Source organism: Ptiloglossa arizonensis, chromosome 3 (assembly GCF_051014685.1).
Source record: "Ptiloglossa arizonensis isolate GNS036 chromosome 3, iyPtiAriz1_principal, whole genome shotgun sequence".
Classification (NCBI taxonomy): Eukaryota; Metazoa; Arthropoda; class Insecta; order Hymenoptera; family Colletidae; genus Ptiloglossa; species Ptiloglossa arizonensis.
Window position 1 is genome coordinate 4402578 of NC_135050.1, and position 27630 is coordinate 4430207.

Consider the following 27630-nt stretch of genomic DNA (forward strand, 5'->3'; position numbering starts at 1 on the left):
AATTTGCTAGATGTCGCCGAATCAACGTTGCACACGCTACTGAGCTTTAAATTTGACATACTGTAACAATAATGTGTATGTAAGTACTTAATTCACATTCAATTTGAAACTCTTGATAAATTAACGAATCTACTTTGAAAGAACTTAAATTTAAACTCAATACACTTTATATTTTAAATTGTAAATAAATGCAACCCTTAAAATAAATACAAATATTTATTATATATCACAAAAATTATATTATATGTTAACTATTTCAATATATTTTTTGACTCGTTCATATAAAACATGAATTTCCTATTGTAATAATTAATTTCAATTGCAACGGCAATTCTTTGGAAATTACAATTAATAATTAAAAAATTAAAATTCTCCGCAAACTGAATACATACCTTTTACAGATCTAATACTGTTTACGGTATCAGTTCTTCACAATATACGTTATTATTGCGACATTTGCTTACCATATTGTATAAATTTTATACCCATTTGCAAATCGTTTGTGAACTTTCGAGTTTTGTAAACAGTTTATAAATTTAAAAACTATTTATATATTTATTATAAACTTAAACATTAGTTATAAATTTATCATTTTTATTTTGATCACATACAATTTGTTAATATTTTATTATTATTAATTTATTATATAGTTTAATATAAAATATGAAATTTTGTCATTCATACTAACACCACCCCTAATTCTGATATTTGTGATAATCTTGTTATACATGTTAATAATTTATTATGTTCTATTAACATTCCACCGAGTTTATTAATAAATAGAGATGGGCGAGCTGTTTGAGAATTGCTCTTGAGATTTTAAAGGGATACAACGTTTTATTTCTTGTTCACTAATTTATAGTTGCTCGTACTGAAAATTGTCCAGCACTGTTTTTTTTTCTAGTTTTGTTTATAAATATGTAACTATTTTTTAAAAACTTGTAACTATACTTGCGTGTTTTCAAGAAATATTGTATAAACAAAACTAGAAAAAAGACAGTGCAAGATGATTTTCAGCGTGAGTCACTGTATATTCGATAATGTGGCGTGCTCGAAGTAACGCACATCATGCCGTTACAGTATGAACAAACTTTTCAGCGCCGAATACAAACGGATTCATAGAGTCGAGTATTCATGGTGTTTTGTGTGTATAATAACACAACAGAAGACAAATAGTACTCTATTACATGCCAAATTAATTTTGTGTGACGAATTCAATAAAAGATAAACGTTAAGCAAAGTCTCGATTATACTTGTACCATAAAAAGTATTATTAGTGGCACTATTAGAATAAAAGTATTAGTAGTGATTCGAGCACCCGTAATGTTATTTAAAAGAAATACTTTATTTATAATAGTAAAATGAATATTACGAATAAGCATAAATAACTATTAACGTGCGAATTGGATTGTTTGATTTCTTGTTTCTTGAAGATTTTCTTTGCAACTAACTTGAATTTTGGATAAGCTTGTACGTAATGTAAACATCGTCACATACTAATTTACCGTAGTGTACCGATATTGATCGCAAAATGACAACAGTCACTATCCTTCGTTAGTTATTGAAATATATAGTTTCATGTAATGATTATTAATTTATTCATATGTTATTATTTCAATATTGAATGAACGTCTTGCCTGTCCGAATAAAAAACTATTCTAACACTTTTTCTAGGTAATTTTTTCTTTATAAATATTTCTAGAATCCGATACTTTGTAAATTCTTACTATATAAAGAATTTTTTGGAAAAATTCAAAATGATACATAATAAGTAAGCGCATCGACTCTTTTTTGAAAATAGAAAGTGATATACTCAAGATACTTTTCCCACACTTTAACTAAATCAAACTTTCAAAATCAGATATTTCATTGAAATTAACCGAAATTGTATTTTTCAAAAACCAAAATTGATAGAATAATTCTACTTCTGAATTTGTGTCTAAAGCGAGATAATCTACTTACAAGAGACGGTCATCCATTTAATATTGTAAATAAAATTTTGCATTAAATAGTGTCACTTAGCAAAATAACAATGGATAAACATCTCAATTAACAACGCATTTCTTTTTAAATACACAAAAAAAAATCATAGAGTCCATTTTTAAAAAAAGTACAGTTGCATTTTAAAACTGTACCAGTTCACTTATCAAAAGAAGTGTATAGAGTACAATAGAGTAGATTAAACAGTATAAAATGTTCCTTTACGGTGCATTCCAGTTATTAGATACACTTTGCATATTAAAATTTAAAACTGTCCAAATATGTAGATGTTCATTTATATATTGATTTATAAAATTAGTCTGATGATATCTGATTATAATTTTTTCATTAATTATCGCTATTTAATCTTTATTTAAAAATACATAAAAAAATCAGATACTAAATTTTGCTTTTTAAAAAGACATTGTAAATTATTTGTGCAATCAATAAAACAAACTTAAGAGACTCTATTGATGACAATGTATTAAGCTTATTATTAATATCCTTAGATTCTTTAATAAGTTCATTAAGAATATTGCCATGAAAATTAAAACAAAGCTATTCTTCGAATGTTTTAAAATATTTTATGCCAATTGACACAAAAGAGGTAGATTTAGTCTTCTTTACCCTATCAAAAGATAAAAATGGAAATGAAATTTAGAGCAATGTTAGTGTTAAATAACTTATATAGTTTTTTTTACATAATATTTATTGTAAAGAAAATTTTCCAAAAATCTAAAATTTTTGTTTTTTTAATCCTTGTAACTTGTTTCTTTTAATGATTTAATATTTAGAGTTTACTTATTACAAATTCGCATAAGATTTTTATTTATTTATTTTTGTTTTATCCTTGTAACTTATTATTATTAATAATTTAATTTTTATTTAATGTTTCGTCTTTGTATCATTCCTGTCTACGTATTACTATTTCATTTACAAAGTTTCAGAATTTTGATCATTCTTTTATAATTTTATTCCACTGTGCTCTGTTGTAAATGCTTGTATCTAAAATAACATTATATTTTATATTACATGCAAATGTTGTGTCCTTTGATTACTAATGAGAATTACACATGATGAATACTGTATGTTCTGCATGTTGTTTCACACATATTATGTCATATATCTTAATGTATTTTCTACATTTTGATTTATTAAATATGTGTCATTTATTAATGTATTTAATGAGTATAAAAAAAATTTGAGCAAATAAAAATTTCAAATAAAACTCTATATAATACTTATTTATTGTTAAATTTACATAAAATAAATAATTCATATATATATTATTTCATATATATGTAATAAATCATATATATAAACAAAAATATACTTGCAATGTTTATGAAGATATTAATAAAAATTTTAAATGTGACAGAAAAGAACACACAAGTGATTTGACATTTGCAGTAAAACAAATATAACAAAGTATATCATTACAACAATAGTTTATAACTTATTTTAATAATTGGGCCATTTTTTTTTAATTTTATAATTGCATTAAACATCTATAGAATTGATTTTACCTTATTGGACATTATAGTATGTAAAATATTATTTCACTCTTCCAACAATACCATTTTTAGACTTTTTTCAATGAAATATGATGTGCTTGAAAATTTTGTACAAGGTGGTTCTACAAATGCTCTGTAACATTAATGTATAGTAACTGTAGAGGTGTTTTTACATATTTTAATATTGTACTGCATTAAAACAAAACAATTTCTAAGTTTCAGTTTTTCCATGCTAGATTAAAAAAGGGTTTTTAAAATGTTAATTTATATATGGTGATCGATAATCTCATCACAAGTTAGAAGATCTAACACTATTAACACTCATATATATCTGCACTAACACAAAACCACCAAAGGGGAGGGACTAACACTATTAAAATTTATACATCTCTACACTAGTACGAAACCATCAATATATTAAATAATTACATAAATTTTCTTCCTTCATCACACTGTGCAGCATTTATTAGGTCCAAAAATATTTTTACTATTATCTGCAAAAAGTACTCAGTTTTAATAGTCTATTGATAAATTATCAAGTTCTTTGACAAATTTTAGATACTTTTTTCTGTTGCTTTTGCTTAGATAATATTTTCTGCAAACTACTCTCCTATGCTATGCTTTGCATCTTATAAAATTATAGAGTTCATTTTTATGTTATTCATTTCACTTTATGTTATATATGACATATTAACAATTTCAGAAATTTTATTGAATGTTCTACACTTATAAGATAAAGTTATATTTCTTCTTCTTTTTTTTAATATAAAAACTATAATTTTTGTGTCTGTACACTACAACATTGATGATTACATTAAGCTATGCTTAATGTCCTTCTTAATGTTCTTTTCTAATCATTATGCTTCTACTTTCTCAGTTTGATAGAATACTTTTTAAGCAACTATTCATACATCACTTTACACATTTTTGTTGATATTTTTACAAACATTGCAAAAATACAATATATATATATATATATATATATATATATATATATATATATATATATATATATATAATTTATTATAAAGATATCAAAGCACATATACAACTTGTGTTTTAAATATATAAGTTATATAAATTTAATGATAAACTTTGTCTTAATACGTTTTCACTCATTACATGCCATTGAATTAAAATATGCAAAATACTTGTTATGTGTATTGAAACTGATTCTCAAAACAACAATAAAATATATTTAATAAATAATAATTTCATGTTGTAATTAATGACTCATTTTTAACATAATATATTGTGAAAGTATAACGAAATAGATTTAATAAATAACAATTTCACCCTCGAATTTGTAACCTAAAAAACCGTTATAAATGTTAAAGCTTTCAAAAGAATTTCCTATTACGTATAAATAATATTTTGTATAAATTTTATTGTATCTATAATTCTGTATCTATCCTAAAACTGACCTACTACTTGGCCCTGCATAGTCATATGGTTTTATTTACATTTAAAGTCCGGCTTCACGTGACATAAAGTCCCGTCTTTTAATGTTGTGACGTAGAATGTCACATTTGTCATTCTAAAAAATTTAAATGTCGCGTTATTGTGAGATTGTTATCACAAGTATCGATTAAAAATCGTGAATTTATATCACGTATAATTAGACTTTAATTGAACGCAGTATATACTAAGTTTGAGGACCTCTCTGAATCAAATTATACGAAATAAAAAATATTTGCATTATTTCATTATCATTGGAAATAATCAAGGTGATTATAATATGACAATCACCCCGCATACAAGAAAATTACCTATGAAACGTCATTGCAAATTTAATTTCATATTGTAAATATGATATATAAAACAAACAAACAAATATATATATATATATATATATATATATATATGTGTGTAATTGTATAATGCAATTAGGAACATTTAAAGAAGGGACAATAAAAAAAAATATGAACAAGTGAAGTATAAAGACAAATAATGATCTATACAATTACATATAATACATGAATGCAAAAGTGAATAAAAATATGTTACAGTAAGAAACTAAATATAATGTAAGAATAGATTCTTAATCATAAAATTATTAATTTATTTCCAGTTTTTGAATAAAAATTTGTTGGGAAGGTTTTACTCATGTATAATTACCTTGTGTAATGAAATATTTATTTGTATACACTGATTATATGAATACGTGTTGAGCCATTTTCATTCAGAAATAAAATTTCGCATAAAAGCTAACTGAAACGAAAGTGATAAAAATTTTTATATTATATTTAATTAGAGAAAATCAAGATCATTAATTAACATTAAAATTTTGTTCCATATAGTATTTGAAGCAAAATGATATTAGTAAATTATTTATACACTTTATGATCTATATATGAACCAGTTTTCTTAAGAGCAGTATCAGTTTATTTGCATTTAGATAATGCTTATAAATATGGTCACATAAATGAAGTGTATTTATTGTATTTATCAATATTTTGAAACAATAAAATGTTAGGTTTTAAATATTATAAAATAAGAAAATTTAATCAGTACTTTACAATACTTTAAAAAAAAATGGCTCATATCTTTTATAATTCAGAATTAGTGATATGCATCAATATAACAAAGCACTTTTATTGAGAATGTGTATTTTTTAAATATTCAATATAAGAACTATTGTATGTACTCTTCAAAACTTCAGAGATATCCTTTAACACATTGCATTTTATAAAAATGATTAATATACAATTTTAATTATTTCACAATTATGAACATAAACCAAACATTATATTGTTAAAACATACTTAAAAGTATGAAAGATGTAACATAGAAAAGTGTGATGATGTATTTTAATGTATATATTTAATTTAGTTCTATAAACTAAATGCAATTATTCCAAACATATTATAGCCTTTAGGTAAACTTTCTATTTCTAAATTGATTTTCTATAGAATATTAGTCATAACTATTTGTATCTTCTATTTAAATATTATTATGACATAAAATGTAAAACTGTCACAGTAACATTTAAAAAAGAAGTATTAATAGTATTTAGAGTTACTAATATTATATGCATTCATTTTTTGTGTATTATTATATGAAATATAATACATAATTATATTATGTAACTTATAACTTGCTTATAAAAAATCACATCATCTAATTTCAGAATATATTTATTTTTCTCTACATATGTTTCAAACTATCTCTTAAAGTTTTGGAAAATAGATTATACATATCTTTAAGAATTATACAATATAAATTTTAGACTCTAGTTCATTAGAACTTCCATAATATTTTCATTAATTGTTTTTAAATTTCTTTTAGAACATATAGGTAAATATTTCAATATATTATTTTTGTTTCTATATAAATAAGTGAATTTATTTTATGTCATATTTCAAGTTGTTTGTACACTTTGCTTACTGCAAAATATAAAGTAATACAAATCATTAATAGAAAGGTATTTCAATTCGTAAGCAACCTTTTTCGCGCGCGTGATGTGTGTATGTGTGTGTGTGTGTATGCGCGCGTGTGTGAAGATTGAATAAGATTGCAAGACAAAGAAATAGTCTTTGAGGATTTGTATAATCATTTCAAAATTTAGTGAACCTATAAATAGCTAAGGACTAAATGTTTTGAAGTCTTACAGAAATATAGTAATACGCCCTTGAAAGGAATTGCATTCTGTCTACAAGTAAATACCCTTACATGGGATGCATTGTATTGTTTTTATGTGACACTCACATACATAAACAGCATCAACTACAGTCATGTATACAATAATTGGACAGAATGGAGAAAATTGCAAAGCAGTCTATACATAGCATTGACTTATATGTATTGCAAATAAAAATTAACATTAATATATAATGTTACATACTTGTGTTTCAAATTTTACAGAAGTTTAGTTTTTCTTTTAATCAAAATTTTTCAATAAAGAATATGTAACAGAAATAAATCATTATATATTTGATACATTTTAACTTTTATTTTAATAAAAAAAAATATAAATATGCAATGGATAATTTTTTTTAATTACCATAGTATAATAAAATAAAATATAAAAAAAATAAATATTTCATCAAGAAATAGATACTGCATTGATCAGATACTCTATTAAGTTTCATAATTATTTAAGAAAATTTAATGCATTGTATATATATATAAAAATATTTGTATAAAAATATATAAAAATGATATTGCGTTTAGTTTTCCTTATAAGGGCATATTTGATTTCTACAAGAAGTAACTTATTGCACATAATATTCCATTAATTGTAAGCTGTGCGTGTATAAACTTAATCTACAAGTGTCAACAATCTATTTTTATTTGTAAATTATTATAGCTATGTTGTACACATTATAATTTTTTAGAATACTATATTCGTACAGTTTTGTGTGTATTTCTGTGTTCGCACATGCGCGCGCGCATGTGAAGGAGTGATGTATATTATACACAAAACTATTCATCCTTTTACATCAATTTATCGAATACTAGTAAAAAGGTTCAGTACAGACTTATTTTCTTTTTGACTGCGTGCTTTACTGAACACATTCCAAAAACGCAAAGTTTCATCACCAGCACCAGTTACAATAGCTTCACCATCTGGTGACATAGCTAAATATAAAACCCTATAAGAATGTCCTGTTAATTTTGCAACTTGTGTTAAACTTGGATATTTCCAAACCAAAATTTGATTTTGAGAATAGCCATGTGTACTGACTAGTTCTGAACTATGCTTACTCCAAGCTAAATTACAAACTTGGGAACCAGTGTCAATACATTGCATTGGTTGACCAGTTAATGTGTTCCAAAATCTGATACATCTATCTGCTGTGCCACCACCAGAAGCCAATAGGCCATGATGATGTGGAGACCATGCAATAGCTTTAACAGCTGCTAAATGTTCCGTATAAGTTTGTATTGGTGAAAGGGAATGTAAGTTCCACACATAAAGACGATTGTCATTACCACCAGAGGCTAAATATTGATTGTCTGGAGACCATTTAAGTCCACAGACTTCTTGTCTGTGAGCTCCTAAACGTCTTTCACTGACGACACAAGGAGTTCTAACATCTCTTTGTAATATTAACCTATCTCTACTACCAGATGATAAAACTTCGCCATTCCAAGCTAGTGCCCCAACTCTTGCACTATGTCCTTGTAGCTTGCTTACTTGTTTACTCACAGCTACATCCCAGACTTGGATATAGCCTAGATGTGTACCAACTGCAACTAGGTTTCCTCTTTCATTCCAAGCAACTGATGTTACACTGTTGCCATCACTGGATAAATCACATAGTCTGGTCACCTGGCTGGTACAAGCAGACCATAAATAGACACAGCTACCTAGGCCAACACTAAGAACATTCTGAGAAGACCAATCAACAAGATTTAAATAAAAGTCATCCTGTAATTCTGGAGCATCGAGTACTTTGAAAGGTATTCTTGAAATCTTTCTTGTTGCTTTCCTCGGTGACCTTAAAAGTTTTTGGCTTTTAGCACTCAATGGGGACAAAGAATACGGTGAACTTTGATCAAGTAGTGTATGATCTTTTGTAGGTGGAGTGTACTTGAAGAAATTTTTGGTAACTAATGGTGATAATACTCTTCGCTCTTCACACTGTCCTTTCACATCTTCTATACTTGCTCCAAGGAGTTCATTCTTCAGAAGGCACGAATAAGCAATCCCGTCCCGACTACCTTCTCCATTTTCGCGAGCTTTTTTTGTAACTATGCCGTTTCGATTGTTTTCTGATATCATTGAGAAAGTTGTTTGCCAATTATTGCCGGATCTTGTTGGTATAAATCGATCGAAACCATTATTCACCATTTTAGTTGGTGAGAAATATATTGATGAATGGAGTCCAGGACCTGCCAGGTTATTTATATGACTCTCGCTGCTCGACTTCAACAGCCGTTTCTCATATTCGTGGTGAAACATTTTTTTATGCTACAATCTTTCACATTCAGTCACATAATTATGCACCACATACGATTATTTTTTCTTTAAATTACGTAGATCGCACATCCATTGTCATTTTTCTTACCAAACATTACATTAGTAAGTTAAAACAAATTATTTTGTTAAGTCGCCATTCAACGTCAACTTGGAAAATTTTCGACACGGAAATAGTAAGAAAGGATGAACGTGATTCTCCAATCGAAATGCTTAGTTTGAAGGGTTGATTTTAAAAACAGATGGTCAAACATCTACATAAGGAAGTATACTTGAATGAACACCCACCTAGCGATGGAATTATGAAGCTATAAGAAAATTTTATTCTAAAATGTAATTTTTTTTAAATATAAGTAATAGCCGAAGAACTTCATTTTTAAATATGTTTACAATACAAACTATTTTATATTTAAAAAATTATAATACATTTTCAACATTGCATTAATTACAAATTTTATCTTCTATGAAATATTTACCAGTAAAAATTTTTATAAAATATATAAAACATTTGCCATTCCAAGCTTTTATTACTTAGAAATATTACACATTTTTCACCATGAAATTATTTCGAAAAGAGGGACACATGGATATTTTTATGGTAGTAAAAATTGAAACAAAATTTGATACTGTTAACATTTAATAATAATAAACAAATTCATTTATAATTTGTAAATAAATCTGTACACAAAAATGTGTGTATTATGTTTACGTACGCATTTCTCAATTTGATTTTCTTAAATTTGTAGTATATCTATTGAAATCTAGATGCACTAGTTTAAAAAATTTGTCCATATTAGACAAATGTCTAGGTACACTACGATTTCTAATTAAAAAATGTCATTAGTTCAATTGCAAAATTTGTCTCCGCTCAAAAAGAAAGTTATCAACTTTGCACCAATCAAAATGTTTGCCGAGAAGAAAAACAGATTTTTGTTGGTGCGAAGTCAGTGACTTTCTCTTGAAACGGGCGAATTGTTCATAGGTAGAAAGCCTCATTTGAGTTCCTCTATATTAGCGTTATCTGACCTAGGACTTAAACTCTCCGCAGTTTTTCCACTTCCGTTTGACTGCATACTAAATATATTTCATATACAGCATTTGTAAGTTTCCTTATGATAAAGACACTAGCTTGCTTTGGTTGTCTCTATAGCACCGCACAGTTTTTTTAACAATGTAGTAATTTGTGTGAGAAAGGAACGTTTGAAAGGGAAGGTGGGCAAGTGAAGGTCTCTACACTGTACAGCTCTGCTCTATATACACCTGGAGACAATAATTCGTATCGCGAGAACAGGAAGTTATCAGTATTGCTTAAATCAAGATGCCTGCTGTGAAGAAGGCAAGCCTTGATTGGTGTAGTCGCTAGAAACTTTTCCCTGTTCTACACATGTCAATAGTTTTTCCTGCATATTTTAATATAAGTTGTATAGCCTTATGTATTAATTAAGAATATATTTATTTCTATATTATTTAATTATTATATGCAAAATATTATTTATGTACAGGATGTCTTATTTAAGTTTGCACAACAAAATATTTTATAGACAACCAAAAAAATGTCTTCTCTGAATATGTCTTTTATGAGTTTGAAAGAGAATTTAAATAGCATTATTAGTTAATTTTTTGGTATAAGAACATCATAATGAATGCTTAAAATGATGACCTTCAGTTTCTAAATATTTATGAATGCTTTTAATAAATGATTGATGCACAGATAATAAAATTTCTCTTCTGATACTTTAACAGACAGTTATAATTTTTGCTTTAATATTTTCTGAAGTAGCAGGTAAATTACGATATAGCTTTTCTTTGAAAACATCCCATAAAAAATAATCTGACGATGTTAAACCAGGTAACTTTGCCAGTCAGAGAACTAAAGAAAAAAATCCTCATCAATTTATATTTGATCTTGGACTGATTTACAAATTATTATTCAACTTTGAAAATTATTTTGATAAAATTTTTAATGTAAGAATATTTTATATAAATGGAACTTACGACACTTTAAAACTTGCTGAACACTCATTCGAGATATTTTATAGCTATGACGTTTACAGATACGAACATCATTATTTCTGTCCATAATTGTTTTTCATTGCATCTTTTTGTTTGTACATTATCATCTTGAGAAAACTGTTTAATGACAAGATAAAATGAAGAATGCAACAGATATCTTTTTTCAAAACACCATAAAGCATACAAATTAACAATTTTATCTCTATTTTGTCTTGATTCAACACAAATAAAAGTCATTTTCTGTTTAATTCATAATAAAGTAATAACTGTATAAATGTGACTAACAATAGAATATCTTCTAGCCTACGTCCGTTTTGATCTGTAGCTCTTTGATCATATACAAACTATTAATAAATATGTTTACATACAAGCAAACAGATTGCAAAATCAAAACTTTTTAAATTGTAAAAGATTTTGTAAATATCTTGAAATACAGAGGTTTTACAAAAAAATATTTTAAACATAAGTGATCTATGTTCTTACATAAAATAGAATTTCGAAATAAAAAATGTAAGTTTGGTACTCCATGTATATTCAAACTGATTTTCCATGTACAATAAAGTATATAATGAATAAAAGTTTAATTTTGTTAATTGATTAGTTATTTTAATGAGCTATTGACAGAGAAATGGTATTACAGAACAATTAGGATTAGAATTATTTGCATACTACAAACTTCAAATATTATTCAAATATGAAGATATTTATATATTTGTGCTATTCAAATAATACGGACATCGATCTTGTATTCAAATATTACATGTTAAAGCTTGTCGTCAGCTGATTCAAGTCACGTATGCAAATGAACCTTTGTAGCAAATGAAATTAATGATTTGTAAAAATCAATAATGTATATGTATATAAACATATACAAGTACAATAGTCGTTTGTGCCTTATAAGATTGCTATGTAACTCATTATATTTTCATTCATAATATTTCCTATTAATTTCCTAATATTTCCAGAAATAAAAATGATCATTTCTATATATAAAATTTGTATTTTAATAATACATTTAATAAAACATGCAAATTTCTAATTATTTTTATAGAAATATACCTTCGTTTTACGACAATTAACTATACAAATATAGATAATAATACATAATGTAAAAATATTAAATAGCTAGAGAAGAAGATAATCAATAAATCTTTTAATAATTAAATTTTGATAAAAATATGTTCAAATAAATCAGAATTTGTAATCCACCAATGAACCACAGTTTCAAAAACAGACTTTTTTATAAGCATATCAATTATATGTTGTAAAATATTATTCATCATGAGATTTCTTTTTCTTCTTTCTTTTTTCAATACTTTCATCAGTTGGAAGTACAGTTTCTTGAAGGTCTTCTGAAACTTTTGATTCTAGTTTAATTTTCTTCTTTTTCTTCTTCTTTGTTTGTTCTGTAATAAAACAATTTAGACAATTTTTATGTTTATAAAAATTACATTTTGTGAATACTGTTTTGTATACCTACAATACGTATTATATATTTTTATTTAAAGAAAATACTGAAAAAATAATAAAAAAAAAACTTAAAAAATTTGAAACTAACCCAGACCTGCTTCCAAATCTTCATTAAATGGTTTAGAAACTTCTGGATTTTCGTCTTTTGCAATAGTTGTAGTAGACGTCTCTTCCACTATTTCTATTTTAGCTTTCTTTTTCTTCTTCTTTAATGATGGTGTAATTTCTTCCTCTACTTTAATTTGAATGTCTTCTTGCTGAATTGTTGATTCTTCGGTACTTTCAGGGTTTTGTTTTTTTTTCTTTTTCTTAGGTATTTCATCGTCTGGTTTTTCAATCATTTCTTCAATTAATGGTTTTTTATCCTCAATTTCTGAATGCCATCTTTTTCCTCTTGGCAGTGTTGTATCGGCAGCTGCAGGATACTGTATATATTCACTTTTAACTTGATATTTTTCAAATTTTGCTTTTGCTTTACACGTTCCACTTATTCGATGAAGGTTTCCCTCTTCTAGTACTCTCATACGTGCTTCTAATTTAGCTTTATGTTCAGCACCAAGATCAAAATTTCCATCTTCTCCCAATGCATCTACTCTAGTTGCTAATGATGCTTTAGCTGCCAACATTCTGGACATCTTTCCTTTATTTTTAATCGAGGATTGTCCAACAAGTTGTGCATGGTAAATTAAACCATATTTTGGAGTATCCTTTTTTGTTTTCAATGCTCGAAACAGAGCTTTTTCTGCGCCGAGTATTTGTACAGTAGAAGCTGGATGTTTAGCAAGGTTAATTAAAGAACCAGCATGTGATATTAAACGGGCTCCTACTAATTCTCCAACAAGTACAGTTAAATTTGGTGCCATTGCCATCATTCTTGCTTTGAGATAATCATATAATTGTGCTCTGTATTGGGAGATTTCAATAACTTGATCACATAAATGTTGAATATTTAAAATATCATCTTCAGATATTTCAGTTCCCATAGATATTTGAGCAGCTTCTTTCACTTTTTCTTCTATATCTTCTGACAATATATCAGATAAATCTGAGTTTATAGTATTTTCTCTAGTTCCAATAATTTTTACAGTTTTTACAAATACTATACTGTCCGTGATAATTTTTCCAAGCTCTGGAAAGTGCCAACCATACCATTCACGGCAACGCATAACATAGTTATTTAATTCTTTGTCTAAATCGTCTAATAGACAAACTGCTTGAATTATCATAGTATCAATTTTATCGGGTGAAAATTTAAGTTTGTATCTGGATAGACTGTGTGCTAAACCCAATGCCATTGCTGTCATTTCTTTCTTCGGAAGTCCAACCAGCAAACTATCTATTTGACTTCGTATACATCTCATTAATTCTTGTATAGTAGTATTAGTCACACAAGATAGACTAAGTTTATCTTTTATGGCATTTCCCAATTTAGCATCAGCAACGGCTAATTGTTCTTGAAGCTCTGCACAATATTTTTTTAGAATCTTCTTTAGTGATTTAGAAAGTTTACCTTCTACCGCAGCTGTGGTAGCTGCTAGAGCTTCAGTAGTATCAGCAAACTTTTCAAAATGTTTTAATTTTACTCTGCAAAATAAAAGGTAAGTTATTATGTAATAAACATTTTTGAAAGATTTAGTTTCTTTACAAATATTTTACTTTATTTTGGAAGAAAAATTTTAGAAAGTTAACTTACATTTTACTAGCTGCTTCGGGCGATTCAAAATTATGGAAGAGGTTATCTACTTCTGCTAATTTATTTTCGTCGAGTAACTAGAAATAAAAATCATGTTTATATTGTATTTTTATTATCAAAATATTCGCATTTTTAATTATTCTTGAAATGTATATACTGTTCGTATAAAACTAAAAATTATTTTAAATGCAAACACGTGCAATATTCTTAAGGTTATGTATAGATTAACATCTTCGGAAATAATTTACCTTAAAAATAGCATATCCAGCTGGTGTTTCAAATAATACCAGCATCTTGATTTACTTTTTGTCAAAAGTATTGTATTAATAAATTTTAAATGGTTTTTGCATTTGTAATGCAAAAAATTCACACAATACTACACAATACTACACATGAACGCTTTTTCAGCTATCCCCTTTTCACCAATACTTCTGATTGTATATTACGTTTTATCCCTGCCACATTGGTAAGTGAGCTACTGAGTTTCACGCATGCGCAGTCTTTGGGCAGCGAAAGAAGCACTGTAAATAACTAATCTAATAAGTATCTAGGACAATACTTCATGCTATGAAATGGAAAAGTTACTAGAGTCTGCAAGTATTTTAATTGGTGCAGACACTTGCGTCTTTTTCCTCTCACGGTACGAATTATTGTTTTTGGGTGTATGTCAAAAGTTAAGCGGGCACTGATAAATGGATGCACCGAACCAATGGATTTTGGCCAATTCAAAAAGAAAGGACTTACTATGCTTCGAATTACTCTTTTGCACGCGCTGCCCGAAATAGATGCGTAGTATTACACTACTGATCATATCACGGAGCAACTTTAATTTTTCGGAATATTTAACCTTTACATGTCATTCGAATTGTTATGAAATAGCAATGTTTTGACAATAAATCATGATATTAAAAAATAATAAAATATATTATTATTTCAAGAATTAAATTATTATTTACTAAACACATCTTCATTATGTTTTTAGAATTAATTCCGACACATAAATCTTATACATGACAAATTATATGAGTTATAAAATAACGATACTCTCAATAATTTTGTGACGAGTATAATATAAAATACGTAATTTATTTTGATACATGTTATTAAGAATCATGTTATTAGATCATACTGAGATGAGAGTAATTTATGATAAAATACATGAATAATTATATGGAGTGTTCTGAAAAATGTAATACTATAAAGTTTGGGAGAATCTGTGTAGAAAAGTAAATTGAAAATGGATTTTGAAAATGTACCAAATATGTATGCACAAACTAAATTATCTGTAACAGGTAATGACTTGGACCTTAATATCTCTAGAATTTAATTTCTTCTCTCTTTAATTTCTGTAGAATCTATTGTTTTATTTGTTTTATTAGTTTTATTAGCTTGGACTCTTCATATTAGATTATTACAAATTCTTTTTAATGTGCTTATATCTCTATTTATAATTTAAAATGCAATTACAATCTTTTTTTATAAATGTTTAATGCCTATTTTGTCTTTGAAATGGACATCTGATTTGATGTGACTCTATAAATAAAAGTCAAGTGGTATCAAGTTTGGTGATCATGATGGTCAGGGTAATTTACTTTATAGTCTAACTCACAATGTGTTTATTCGTTCAAAAAATTTCGTCAATGTTGAAATATACTGGTGGTCCCTTACATTTGTAAACACAAGCATGAAGGGTAGTAAAGATGTATATTTAAGTCACCCAAGTTATTATTCAGTAATTAAATGCATATATATTTAGTACATTTTCAAAGTATTATTTCAAAAAAACTTATTTTTTATGTTCTGTTTATTTTTTTAAAATAAAAATTCCTCCCTTGATAGTACTACACTTTAAGGAATATCCTATATATGAACAATAACAGGTAATGTTGTAGAAATAACTTGCTACCATCATTCCATCTTATTTAGATTTTTAGGAATCCATAAGTATTGTAAAGATCAATACAATTAAGCTACTTCAAAAAATATTAAAAATATGAAATTTATATTTATAATCCATAGTTTTGCATATAAATCATGTATTTCAATGTATGTTGTATATTCTTTGTATTATAATGTATGTTGGATTCTGCAAATATTTCAATGTATTATTTTAAATGTTATATATTCTGTAAATATTTTAATGCATTGTAATGTATGCTGTACGTTATATACATTTTATAGATAGTTCTTTATACTTTTAAGTAATTTATTGTATACTGCATATTCTAATAAATTTTCTGAATTCAGATTTATTAGATATTAAATATTTGTAATATATGCATTTATGTTATATAACTAAAGTGTTCAAGATAATAGTTACATATATTGAAATTAATTGTTGGAGTTAATTTTGAAAATTTAATGAAGATGTATTTTATGAATAATAATTTAATACTTGAAGTAATAATATATTTTATACTTTACATATCTATTACTAGAGCATTATGTCACAGTAATTCCAGTGATATATCACTTACAGGTTAGATATTGAGGAAAGTTAAAGTTGCTCGGTGAAACGATCTGTCGCATAATACTTCTGCACATCTACATATGCATATCGCACAGCACACGCTAAAGCGAGCTGTGAAGAAAGGGTAGCACGAGCGTCGTGATTTCCCCTTAAATGACCAGAATCTATTTAAAACATTGTTAATGTTAGATGCCCAAATTCGCCCAATTTTTTGCGATCCTAACTCGATATCTGCAGATTCCTAATATCTGAACGTCTATGGAGAGGTTTGGCCAAATTCACTACGTTTATTCTGATAAACAGTTAAGAATACAATTAAAAATGAATTTAGAGTTCGAAATTTTGATCCCTATCGATGAAGGTACTTTATCGGTTAATAACTCGCAACGCTTATTCCATATTTGTGCCTAGGCTCATAATGTACTGATTTGTTTTACTAGATTCGAATATCCTAACATTCACAATATCTTTGTTGGAAAATACCGAAATTATGAAGTTTATGTCCATTTTTAAGGATGGATTACTTGATCGTCAAATTAAAAATGGTACATTAAATTCTTGTAAGATATAATAATGTCCTCTGTTATACGTAAATTGATTTGGGGCAATAAGAAAAGCTCTTAGCTTTCAGATATTAATAAAAGCACCTAATGTAGATAATTATACAATTTTCAAATGTTAGATAACATGTTTAAAAATGTAATCATAGAATATAAAAAAAGGGTTTGATTAAGAAATTAAGTCAAAGATTTAACGAAAGACCTTGATAATTATTATATAACGTATTAGCTTACGTTTGTTTATAAAATAATTACCATCTGTTGTTAATTTTTTATGTTTCATATTAAATCATCCTAGAAAGAAATTTTATTCTTATTCTTAATTTTAAGAGTAATATGTGTTTTAACGTAGCTTGTGATTTATAGTAACTAAACCAGGGTACGATGTCAATGATTCTATTTCGAAATAAAGTTGCATCGATCGATACGTATACTTTAAGATTTTGCAGTGTGTAGTCTATAAATAAACACGTAATAACATTAATCATAGTATATAGTTCACACGAATATAATAATTGATAAACAATTAGTCTGGAAAGATCTGCAACCGGTAAATGCGATAAGCACGTAGAAAAGGTAAGTTAATCAATGAAAATGATTCCAGACATTGATTTTTTGAGAGACATTAAACAATGAAGATATTTTCACTTTGGGTAAAAGAATGAAAGTATTATAGAGGCATTAAAGGCATTGTCGATTTTAAAATGGAGTGTCATACATCCTATCACTAGTATCTGACAACGCCGATTAAAATGAGTGCAGTGACCTGTTATTTAAGATTATTCATGTGTATACAAAGTGCTCTATTTTAATCTCTCCACTCAATTACATCCTAATCTATTGGATATGCAAACATATGTTTTAGATGATAACTCCCTCTGTTTAGAGGGAGATAGTTTGCAGTTCGCATGCTTTGTTCTAGGTCGAGGCGCTTCTGAGATTTCAAGGTTACCTCCGTTTTTTAAATAGAATCGTATAGTGCGTTTTAGCTAGATGTGTAGAGTATAATACAGCAAATTTATTGACCTGTAATATATAGGTCATTCAAGGTCATTCAGAGTCATTCAAGGTCATTCAAGGTCATTCAGGATCATTCAGGATCATTCAAAATCATTCACTATCAACTTTCTTTAAATGACTAAACAATTTACGAGACCTTTTTCGTTGTAGAAATTCAAAGTCATGGCCTTAAGCATCAATATTAAGCATTAATTAATTCTGTCCCTAAGTCTGATTCTTTATGCCATTAAATATTTTGTAAGAAATTAGTTTACATGCATTTGTAATCTAGACTTTCATAATACTCAGCCTAGTGGGCTGTTCTCTGTGAATTTCGTGTTTCAAGCGATTTCATAAAATGAAATCAGGAGTTGTCAAATTTGGCGTTTGTTGGGAATGATAATATTGTTTCCTCTTTGCAATCAGCATTCAGAAAATAGAATTTAACGTAGTTTGGACTCGACGATCGTTGTACGGTATTGCCCCTGAAATGACCTTTGTCTTTGTCAAAGTAACCGTGCAGCACTGAACAGGCAGCCAAGGCAAGCTAGCATCTTCGTCGTAAGAAACATTACAGACACTGCGCATACTGTATGCCACGCAGCGTGAAGTATTGTCTTAGATAATGCATATATTAGAGGTCACTGGATTTGTCGTTACATAAGACACGCGTATAACTAAAAAATAGTATTTGATTCTGAAATCTCAAATGTGTCTCTGTCCGGAATGAAATCGTGCCGACCATAGAATGTGCCCCTTGGAATAGAGTTAGTTTCTTTGTCTAAACATCTAAAATGTTTCTTTGAATAAACATTAGTTTCGTGGATAAATGGATGAAAAAATTTAAACGAGATACCCTGTAATATCCTATTTTACCACCTTGTAGTTGTCGCGATTTAAAAATGTTTTGAATAGAAGTCACATGCTTTTTAAGGGATCATATAATAGAGTAATTAGTTTTTTGTTGCTTTGCGTTTTTATTGAAATGTAAAGTTCATTTTGAGTTTTTTTAAATAGAATTTTCAACATTTCATTCTGGAATGTGAAAAAAGTATCGTACACTATGTAAAAAAGTATTAGATTATATGGGATAAAAGGTCAATAATTACAAAGATATTCGTTAAAATTACTTAGTACAAACTATTTATGCTAATGTAAATAATATTCGAAGTGTTGTTCATTACACTTAACGCAACTATATAATCGGTTACTAAGTGAAAATGGTGCATGTTGAAGTGTTCCTGCAGTTATATTATACAATAAATAAATTACATACTGCAGTAGTACGTTTTCGCAAATCTTTATGAACGATAGATTGGACATGGTGAAAAAATGTGGTCCACTCGTATTTCGTATTTAACGTCACTTGATTCGTGACTTTGGAGAAATGTAAAAAATAAAGATCATTACCATTATCAATTGTTCAAGTAAAATTAGCTAATATTAAAATATTTAGTAAAATTAGTTTGGTATGTCTTAAGAATACTCTGATTTTGTATTTAATCGTTACGATTATCTTTCTTTTATTGTCGTAGGAATGCCAAATTGATTTCACAGACACAAGAATACACCCTTCGCATGTATTATTTACTATAAGATGTCAATCGGAAAATATGTGTATTCTTGAATTGTATTTCAGCTTTCCTTTTTATTTACTAATATCCAAATAATGATGTAAAATGGTACGGGAGTTACCAGCTATCACTGGAAAAATCACTGTCGATCATTTGCTTGAACACACAAACAGGTCTAAATTTCTTTTAGTACAGAATGTTACATCCTTGATTTTTCATATTATGAATTGTGTATGTAATATTCACAAATTATAATATATTTTCAACACAATAAATATTACATAAAGTGTAGTTAAATCTATTACATTATATTATTGTCCGTCGTAATGGTGCGAGAATTGTTGATTGCTGCGTTGATTTCTTGACTCTTATATGGTAGTTATGATTTGGATGACATTTGCATAATTTTAATTCTGCAAAATTTGTGTATCACAATTTTCCACAGATACATTCACTGACAGAAGATTCTTGTGACGAGGATGTCTGGAAGATATAAATACATGTAAGTAACATTATTCAGTAAAGTAAAAACCTGAAGATAATTGTGTTTTAAATGTTTTTAACGTATGATTTATGCTATTTTTTATTAACAATCTTCACTTTTATTTTACGAAGTATGTTAAAATTCATTATAATATTATTTGCATTTTGCAGCATACATTCATGTAAATTTTGTTATCTCGAACGTAAAATACGATTTGAATTCAACGATTTAATTGAACATTTAAAACGTAAACCAAACATTTTCTTCACACTTGTCTTACATATTGTATCTAAAAATGTATTAAACAAAGTGTAATTAAGATAATTACTTATCAAAGTTTGGAAAGCGTATATTTTGCTATAAAGAGTAATATGAATTTTATCTGTTCGTATAAATTGAGAAAATGGATATAAATCATGTAAAATAATGGTTACCCTTGTAACTATATTTCATCTGATAGCAGTAATGTTTCGCTAATTTATCTTTTTAAGATACGTATCTTTTACTTTTAGGTAATTTAAAATAAAAAGTAATAAACATTTGTAATGTTTGTTATACTTCAAAACTGAATTTTTTTGTTTGCAATACTTCGTTCTTATTGTGAAATTAGTACATTTTTAGAATTAATATTAAGAATTTAATAAAGAACTCTGAACAAATTTTCGATAAAAATGATCGAATTTAGTTTCGGCATGTTTATAACATTTTCTTCAGACTACAGTAAAATGTAAATATTATTAAAGTATAATGTATTCCATTACCTTACAGTATATTGCAAATTATAACATCTACATTTTTATATAAATCTGATAAATGCAATTTTATTATATTTCCTTTCTAATGGAATAATATGAAAATTTGTGGTACTTATATCTGGGCTATTAAAAAGACATCGATAATAGTAAAGAAGTAATTATGTATGTTTTGAAGTTATCAGTATATAGCATCATTATAAAATTTTACATAATGATAAAATTGTATATTTGTTTATAAATAATATATCCATACAAATTTTTATTCTAATGTAATAAAATATTTTACGTTTAAAAACTGAAATTTCTGAATATTTATACATTGAAAGATCATATGCTGTTTTAATATAACTTCAATTTCTGTTGACATCTAATTTGTAAGATATCATATTTTTTATTTACTTGTATATTTTAAAAATAAATTAAGCATAATAAACGACAAGAGCGTAATTATTATTGTTATAATAAAATTTAATACGTAGCTTACCGTATTCGTAGGTTTCTCATTCTTATTAACGATCACCATTGATTTCATCAGTTTAGTTTTGGATAAATTAATTAGCACGAGGACAAACAGTGTTCCACACGAAGTTGTAACATTGGCTAATGAATTCTCATGTGTACTAAGTTACTGATTGCCCTGTGTGGTAACAATGATTACAATCGTTGAGTGCCAAAAATCCCCCCTCCCCCAACTATTTCTTTCCTATCGTGCACGCGGAGAGGGGCACTCTTTTACTTAAGGGGAAGACCGGAGGGAAGCCAAATAAAATCTTATAAGCTAAAATAAAAGCGAAACAAGGTAAGGTTCGCGAGAGTTTTTTTTCAGTCTGCAGAAGTACTTAGAGGAGTGGTCATCGTATTACAGGTATCTTTGCGTTCTTCAAAACGTTAACAAATGTTCTCATCTGACAAGTAATTTAAATAGTGAGGTTCAAAATAATGTAGTGTGGTTTAGTTGTAAGAAGTTTTAAGTTTCAAGTGACAGTGATTATATTGTGATTATTTAAGAGTGAGGAAACAATTTTTTGTTCAACATTTGATCAAACGAATAATAAATAAACTATTATCGGTGTTATCGTACAAGAACGGCAAAATCCTGTATAAGTCTATTATATGTTAGATAGTTGAATATTGAAAATGATAGGCAGACAAAACATACCCGATGAACGTGTTTTCGTATAATCAATAAATAGAGATAAAAACAAAAAGGTATAACATTTTAAGAGCAAGTACAATTTGTGTTGCCGTAGACAGTACAATATCGCACTGATACACAAAGATACTACATATGTTTAAAGAAACCTAATTTTTGTCGAGCTTAAACATTTTAAGAGTATCTCAGAAGGATTTATCTCGTCTTACTGTATTTCCATAAGTAAATTTCACGATATGTTTACTTTCTTATGTCTTTCAATTATCAGTGAAGAAATAGACAGCGTACGGTTACTGGAAAGATAATTTCATTGGCCACTTCGGGAGAGCTCACATTTTCATATTTCAAAGATCGAATCAATAAAGGTATAATTTAAATAATGTGCTTCTTTGAGTTTTGTGTCTTAGAGCACTCTATAAAGTTTCTGAATTTTGCATTACAGTTCAACATCAATCGATCTATATAATAGCAATAAAGTGAAATTTCATTGATTAATTGTATAATTTATATCTAAATTAGTCATGTCAACTACGCTATTTAACGCATACGACACAACCTCGGTGACATTGTACGAACATTGTTATCACACTCATTTTATTTAAATCGTTACATGTCTACAGAAAGCATTCTACTGTTGCATACTAATTGATGTCACAATCAAACAGTTTGTTGTGCCTTAACGTGACCTGTTTCTTCTCGTTAAATATATCTCATTAGCTAAATATATCAATTGGGAGTATGTACTGGCTAAAAGATTTACTTGACGAATCGTATTGAACATTGATAATTATATAGAATATATAAATAAACCTTAAAAATCTAGGAATAACGAATAGAAGAATATTGTTTTGCGATTAAAGGAAAAAGAAACTCGGACAATGTATGCCGTTGGTGATTTAAAAATTCAAATTAAATAGTTAAAAGCACTTGCTTTGTCATCATGATTCCGTTATCTCTTTAGAAATTTCACCTGTAATTCGTACGCATAAACAATATTCTTAGTGTTAATATAATTTTAAGTTATAAAAGGAATTAAATTTGAATAGGTAGATAATTATTGAAATGATGAAAACCTTGAAATGATAAAACCTTGTTCAGAGTAAAAACAATATTTGAATTAAAGATATTAAAAATTACCGAGAAATATTAGTTCACATGTAACTTGTATTCATTACAGGCCCAGTACTTACTTCTGGATTTGTAAAAAATGTGGGCGGACGATGAACCAGCGCCATGGGATATAGAAGAAACTCCAGAAGAGAAACCCGCTGAGGAGGCGGCTGCAGAAGGAGCTCCGGCAAGCGATGCACCACCTGGAGAAAAGCCAAAAATAAAATTAGAAAAAATTGAACCTCCACATTACAATCATCATTGGGTTCGTCCTCTCTTTCTTAATTACGCATATCTTTACGATTACAGGTAAGTTTTTAAGTGAAGATGCAATTAAATCTAGTAACAGTTCGTTAGATAGTCAAAAGTCGGTATTCACGTTCGATTAAAAACATCAGCAAAAGTGGAAATATCTAGTCTACAATAAAAATGAAGTAATCACATTTCAAGATTTTGTAACATAATACAAGAAGTTTCTGAGAAAATGCGAAGAAAAATAGGAAATTTTATTTTACGAATTACGTAAAATGTTGAAAATTAAAATTCCAAAATTATACTAACATATAGATATTACTATCACAATTATAGAAAGATTTACTGCACAACTTATTCACAATCACGATAATAATACAATTTACATTTACAAAGACACTTTTCATGTTTTCTTTCAGTCTAAGTTTGATAAATCCGTTAATGATTATATTAAAGCGTTCACTGCGTATTATTATTGTTGTTAAATATAAAGGAATAAAATTGAAATAAGAAATTTAATAGTAACAATTTTTTGCATCGTGAAATATAGTTTCTATGACTATGATCAATTTAAATACATCAGAATATTTATCATTTTATGGAAAACCCAGCAAAAATATGTTTTCTAGACGATTGTTATCTATTTAATTCAATATATTAACAACATAAAATAGAAAATCTACGTAATTGCAAATAATACTTGAAATCAATCAAATTTTGATTATTATCGACTACAGTACTGTTTTCAAAATTGTCGCATAGACCCTGTGAATTCATTATTATTTCTCACGTCCTGGACGTATATTCCGTTCAAACGATAGTATCCATGCTATCACAGGTACACGGAAAAAACGAGGCTTTTGATTGATAAAATAAGACAGAATCGTCTGAATAAAGTGTATTCGTATTAAAGATAACCATGCCGAAGTAGAATAACAGCGTTCAATTCCTGGAATTCTTCGAATTTGAGGAGCAATATGGTATTTTGTTTATGACTATTTTTAATCTTTTAGTATAATAATGCTCCGCCTAAAAATCAAATTTATGTTAGGGATTCGAGATCAGATATCGTCTCATCATTGTTTATGTGTCTTCAGCTCGAATGACCGGCAGTTGTGGATTTAAAAATCGGTTGGCTGATTTTCAAAACTCAAATTAAAAGCTTTTCTATTTATCATTGTATCTTCATGGGAGGAAAATAAATCTGAACATGATTTTATTCGGATTATTTCTGATGATATATAATTTCTTCAGAAATAATTCGAATAAAGTATTCTGATTAAAAATTTTCCGGAAGAGATTCTGTTTAAAAGCATTTTCATAGAGAAAACCTCGTCATGGGAAAACCAGTGTTTTTTGTTTTTAATATATTTCACAATCTTGATCACTTTTGATAGTAGAATCAATGCAATAATTGTGTATTATCAGTTTTACGAAATACAATACGTTGTTTGTAAAACTGTGCAATGAAAATATTTTATACGGAGTATGTTTACTTAAAAAATATATACATCATGAATGTAATATTGTATGTAAATCTTTCTAGAATGTGTAAGAGGATAATAACATTTATGGTATTGGGTAAAACATTTATTAATTTCGTTAATTTAATTGGAAAAATATAGTCTATAAATATATAATAGAATATTTCAATTATTATACAAATCTCATTACAATTTTTTAATAATTGATTTTAATTAATAAATAATTTTGCCGATTACTTGTTTGCATGTTTAGAAATATCTTTAAATATCTACGAAATGCATTTGTCTTGGTTAATTTTATATAATTCACTTTTTATACGTGTCATGATCGTGACAATTTTTATCTTTTTCCTTTAGGCAAAATTATTACAATGATGTCATTGATTATCTTAACCAAAGAGAAAGAGGGATATATCGTGAACCCCCTAGGGCTCAAGAATGGGCTGAACGAGCAATGAGAACCTACGATGAGAAGAATATCGATAGGAGCTACAAGCGATCTGCAGACATGAAGCATATAATTAATATGAGACACGAACCTAGATATTACAGTTATCACACTAGGGCCTATTACAGTTTGAAATACCAAAAAATACTTTGAATTTATCTTTTTTTTTGATAACAAAAATGTATAATCCGATATTAAAAGAATTGTCATACGCGACATAGATATAGATTTTGTTGCAGTATATATGTGGCTTATAACACTTTTACTAGTATTGATGACTACTTATTTAAACACATTCATCTTTTACGAAGTTTATTCATTATTAATTTTCAGTTCAACGGTTCACATTGCAAACACAAAGCAGCAGAATTTTTGACATATAGATATAAATGGCCACTTACATTTAATTTTTCAGAGGTATAAAATTTGTTGTAATCTAAGATGTAAACGTTTTATAAGAATTGTTATTGTTTTAAACAGTATTTTATTCCATGTAATCATGTGATTTCTTAGAAATTGACAATTACTTGTACACGCAGCAAACTTTGACGTATATTGTATGTATACTGTCGCTGAAGCACTCTGAAATATACTTGTACTCTCAAACATCACATTGAAAGTTTTTTCTTTGAATGTCACAATGTTAATAATTATGTGTATAAATATTTACAATGTAAATATTTCAAAATTTATGTAATTATTAAACCATCTTTTGGAGATACTGACTCATATTATTGTAAATATTCAATATATGTAAAAATCAAAAAGTATCATCAACTATAAATGAACATCGCATAAATTTTCTTTTCATTCAGATAATGCCTTATGAAAAAATGTATAAATTCACTAAATAAGAACATTTGTTATAATCTTGTCATAAAATAATAATGTAATTTTATTCTTGCATACCGATAAGTATCGGGAATAATTATTTGTGAATAGTCAGAGATACGTTTCATACTTTAGTTTATCGATATACCATTTCTTTTAAAATTGTTTCATCTATTCGTTAAAACCAAATACCTTTGTTTCGGATTTAAAGCTGATAGTACATTCTCAGAAGCAAGTATTTACTTGGTTACAATAATGTCTCACTGTATGTTCGCTAAATTTGCGAGTCGTGAGATATAGTATAAACTGGCCGCCGTTTCTTTGTAAGAAATCGCCGGTTAGCATTTAAAGGTCACAGATTGAACAAAAAATGAAATTTAAACATTTTCAATTTTATTTTTATGTAGATATTTGTAATATATTAATGAGATCTTTTTGATAAAAATAAAATCAAATACGATGATTTGGATAATTTTCCGTTACGGTAAGCAAACCTCGTGATCTACTCGTCCCCGAAATTTTAGTCATGAATAGACGAGGCGCACCGTTGTCTTTAACAGTTCATTATGTGTGCAAAAAGTGATTGATTTACCGTGAAATGATTTAAAAGTTAACAATTTTATTCGATTCCAGAATTTAAATTGACAGAATACATGAAAAAATCTATCTACAACTTATTCAGTTTCATTTCTTCGTATGTGCGTTTTTCTTTTTTCCAATTGTTTCCACTCTTTCTTGCACATTGTTCTTTTTTCTGACTGTTAGTCATTGCAGTTGACAAAATGCGAAAGCAACAAATTGCGTGCACTGTGCACATTGTAAGGCTGCCAAAAGTTCCGAGTGACAATCATACAACGAGGCAATAGTATAAACAGTATTTCTACGTTAAGAGCAGAGATGATCACCGTTTACGTTTG

General features: G+C 27.6%; 3 protein-coding genes across 12 annotated transcripts; 1 reads left to right on the forward strand and 2 right to left on the reverse strand.

Moving 5' to 3' along the window:
* The first annotated feature begins 8 nt into the window (after nt 1-8).
* Nucleotides 9-26550, forward strand: Fln (flightin). 9 transcript variants are annotated; one of them, XM_076306812.1, is made up of 5 exons: nt 10477-10517; nt 10612-10753; nt 20642-20698; nt 23766-24007; nt 25792-26550. In XM_076306812.1, exons 4-5 carry the CDS (start codon nt 23796-23798, stop codon nt 26033-26035), a joined length of 456 nt encoding a protein of 151 aa, XP_076162927.1. In that variant the 5' UTR covers nt 10477-10517; nt 10612-10753; nt 20642-20698; nt 23766-23795; the 3' UTR covers nt 26036-26550. The 9 variants fall into 9 exon arrangements, with proteins under 9 accessions (XP_076162928.1, XP_076162927.1, XP_076162934.1 ...); XM_076306813.1 differs by lacking the exons at nt 10477-10517; nt 10612-10753 and adding an exon at nt 9-79; XM_076306815.1 differs by lacking the exon at nt 10612-10753 and having other exon boundaries at nt 10501-10517.
* On the reverse strand, nt 7602-9635 carry Fzr (fizzy and cell division cycle 20 related). Its single transcript, XM_076306564.1, has one exon. The coding sequence runs from the start codon at nt 9400-9402 to the stop codon at nt 7942-7944; it is 1461 nt and encodes a 486-aa protein (XP_076162679.1). The 5' UTR covers nt 9403-9635; the 3' UTR covers nt 7602-7941.
* Nucleotides 11394-15039, reverse strand: Nop5 (nop5 ribonucleoprotein). Of its 2 annotated transcripts, none has more exons than XM_076306809.1 (4): nt 14842-15039; nt 14594-14670; nt 12995-14484; nt 11394-12836 (listed from the first exon to the last, which is right to left on the reverse strand). In XM_076306809.1, exons 1-4 carry the CDS (start codon nt 14884-14886, stop codon nt 12703-12705), a joined length of 1746 nt encoding a protein of 581 aa, XP_076162924.1. In that variant the 5' UTR covers nt 14887-15039; the 3' UTR covers nt 11394-12702. The 2 variants fall into 2 exon arrangements, with proteins under 2 accessions (XP_076162924.1, XP_076162923.1); XM_076306808.1 differs by having other exon boundaries at nt 12416-12836; nt 12989-14484.
* Nucleotides 26551-27630: the final 1080 nt, after the last annotated feature.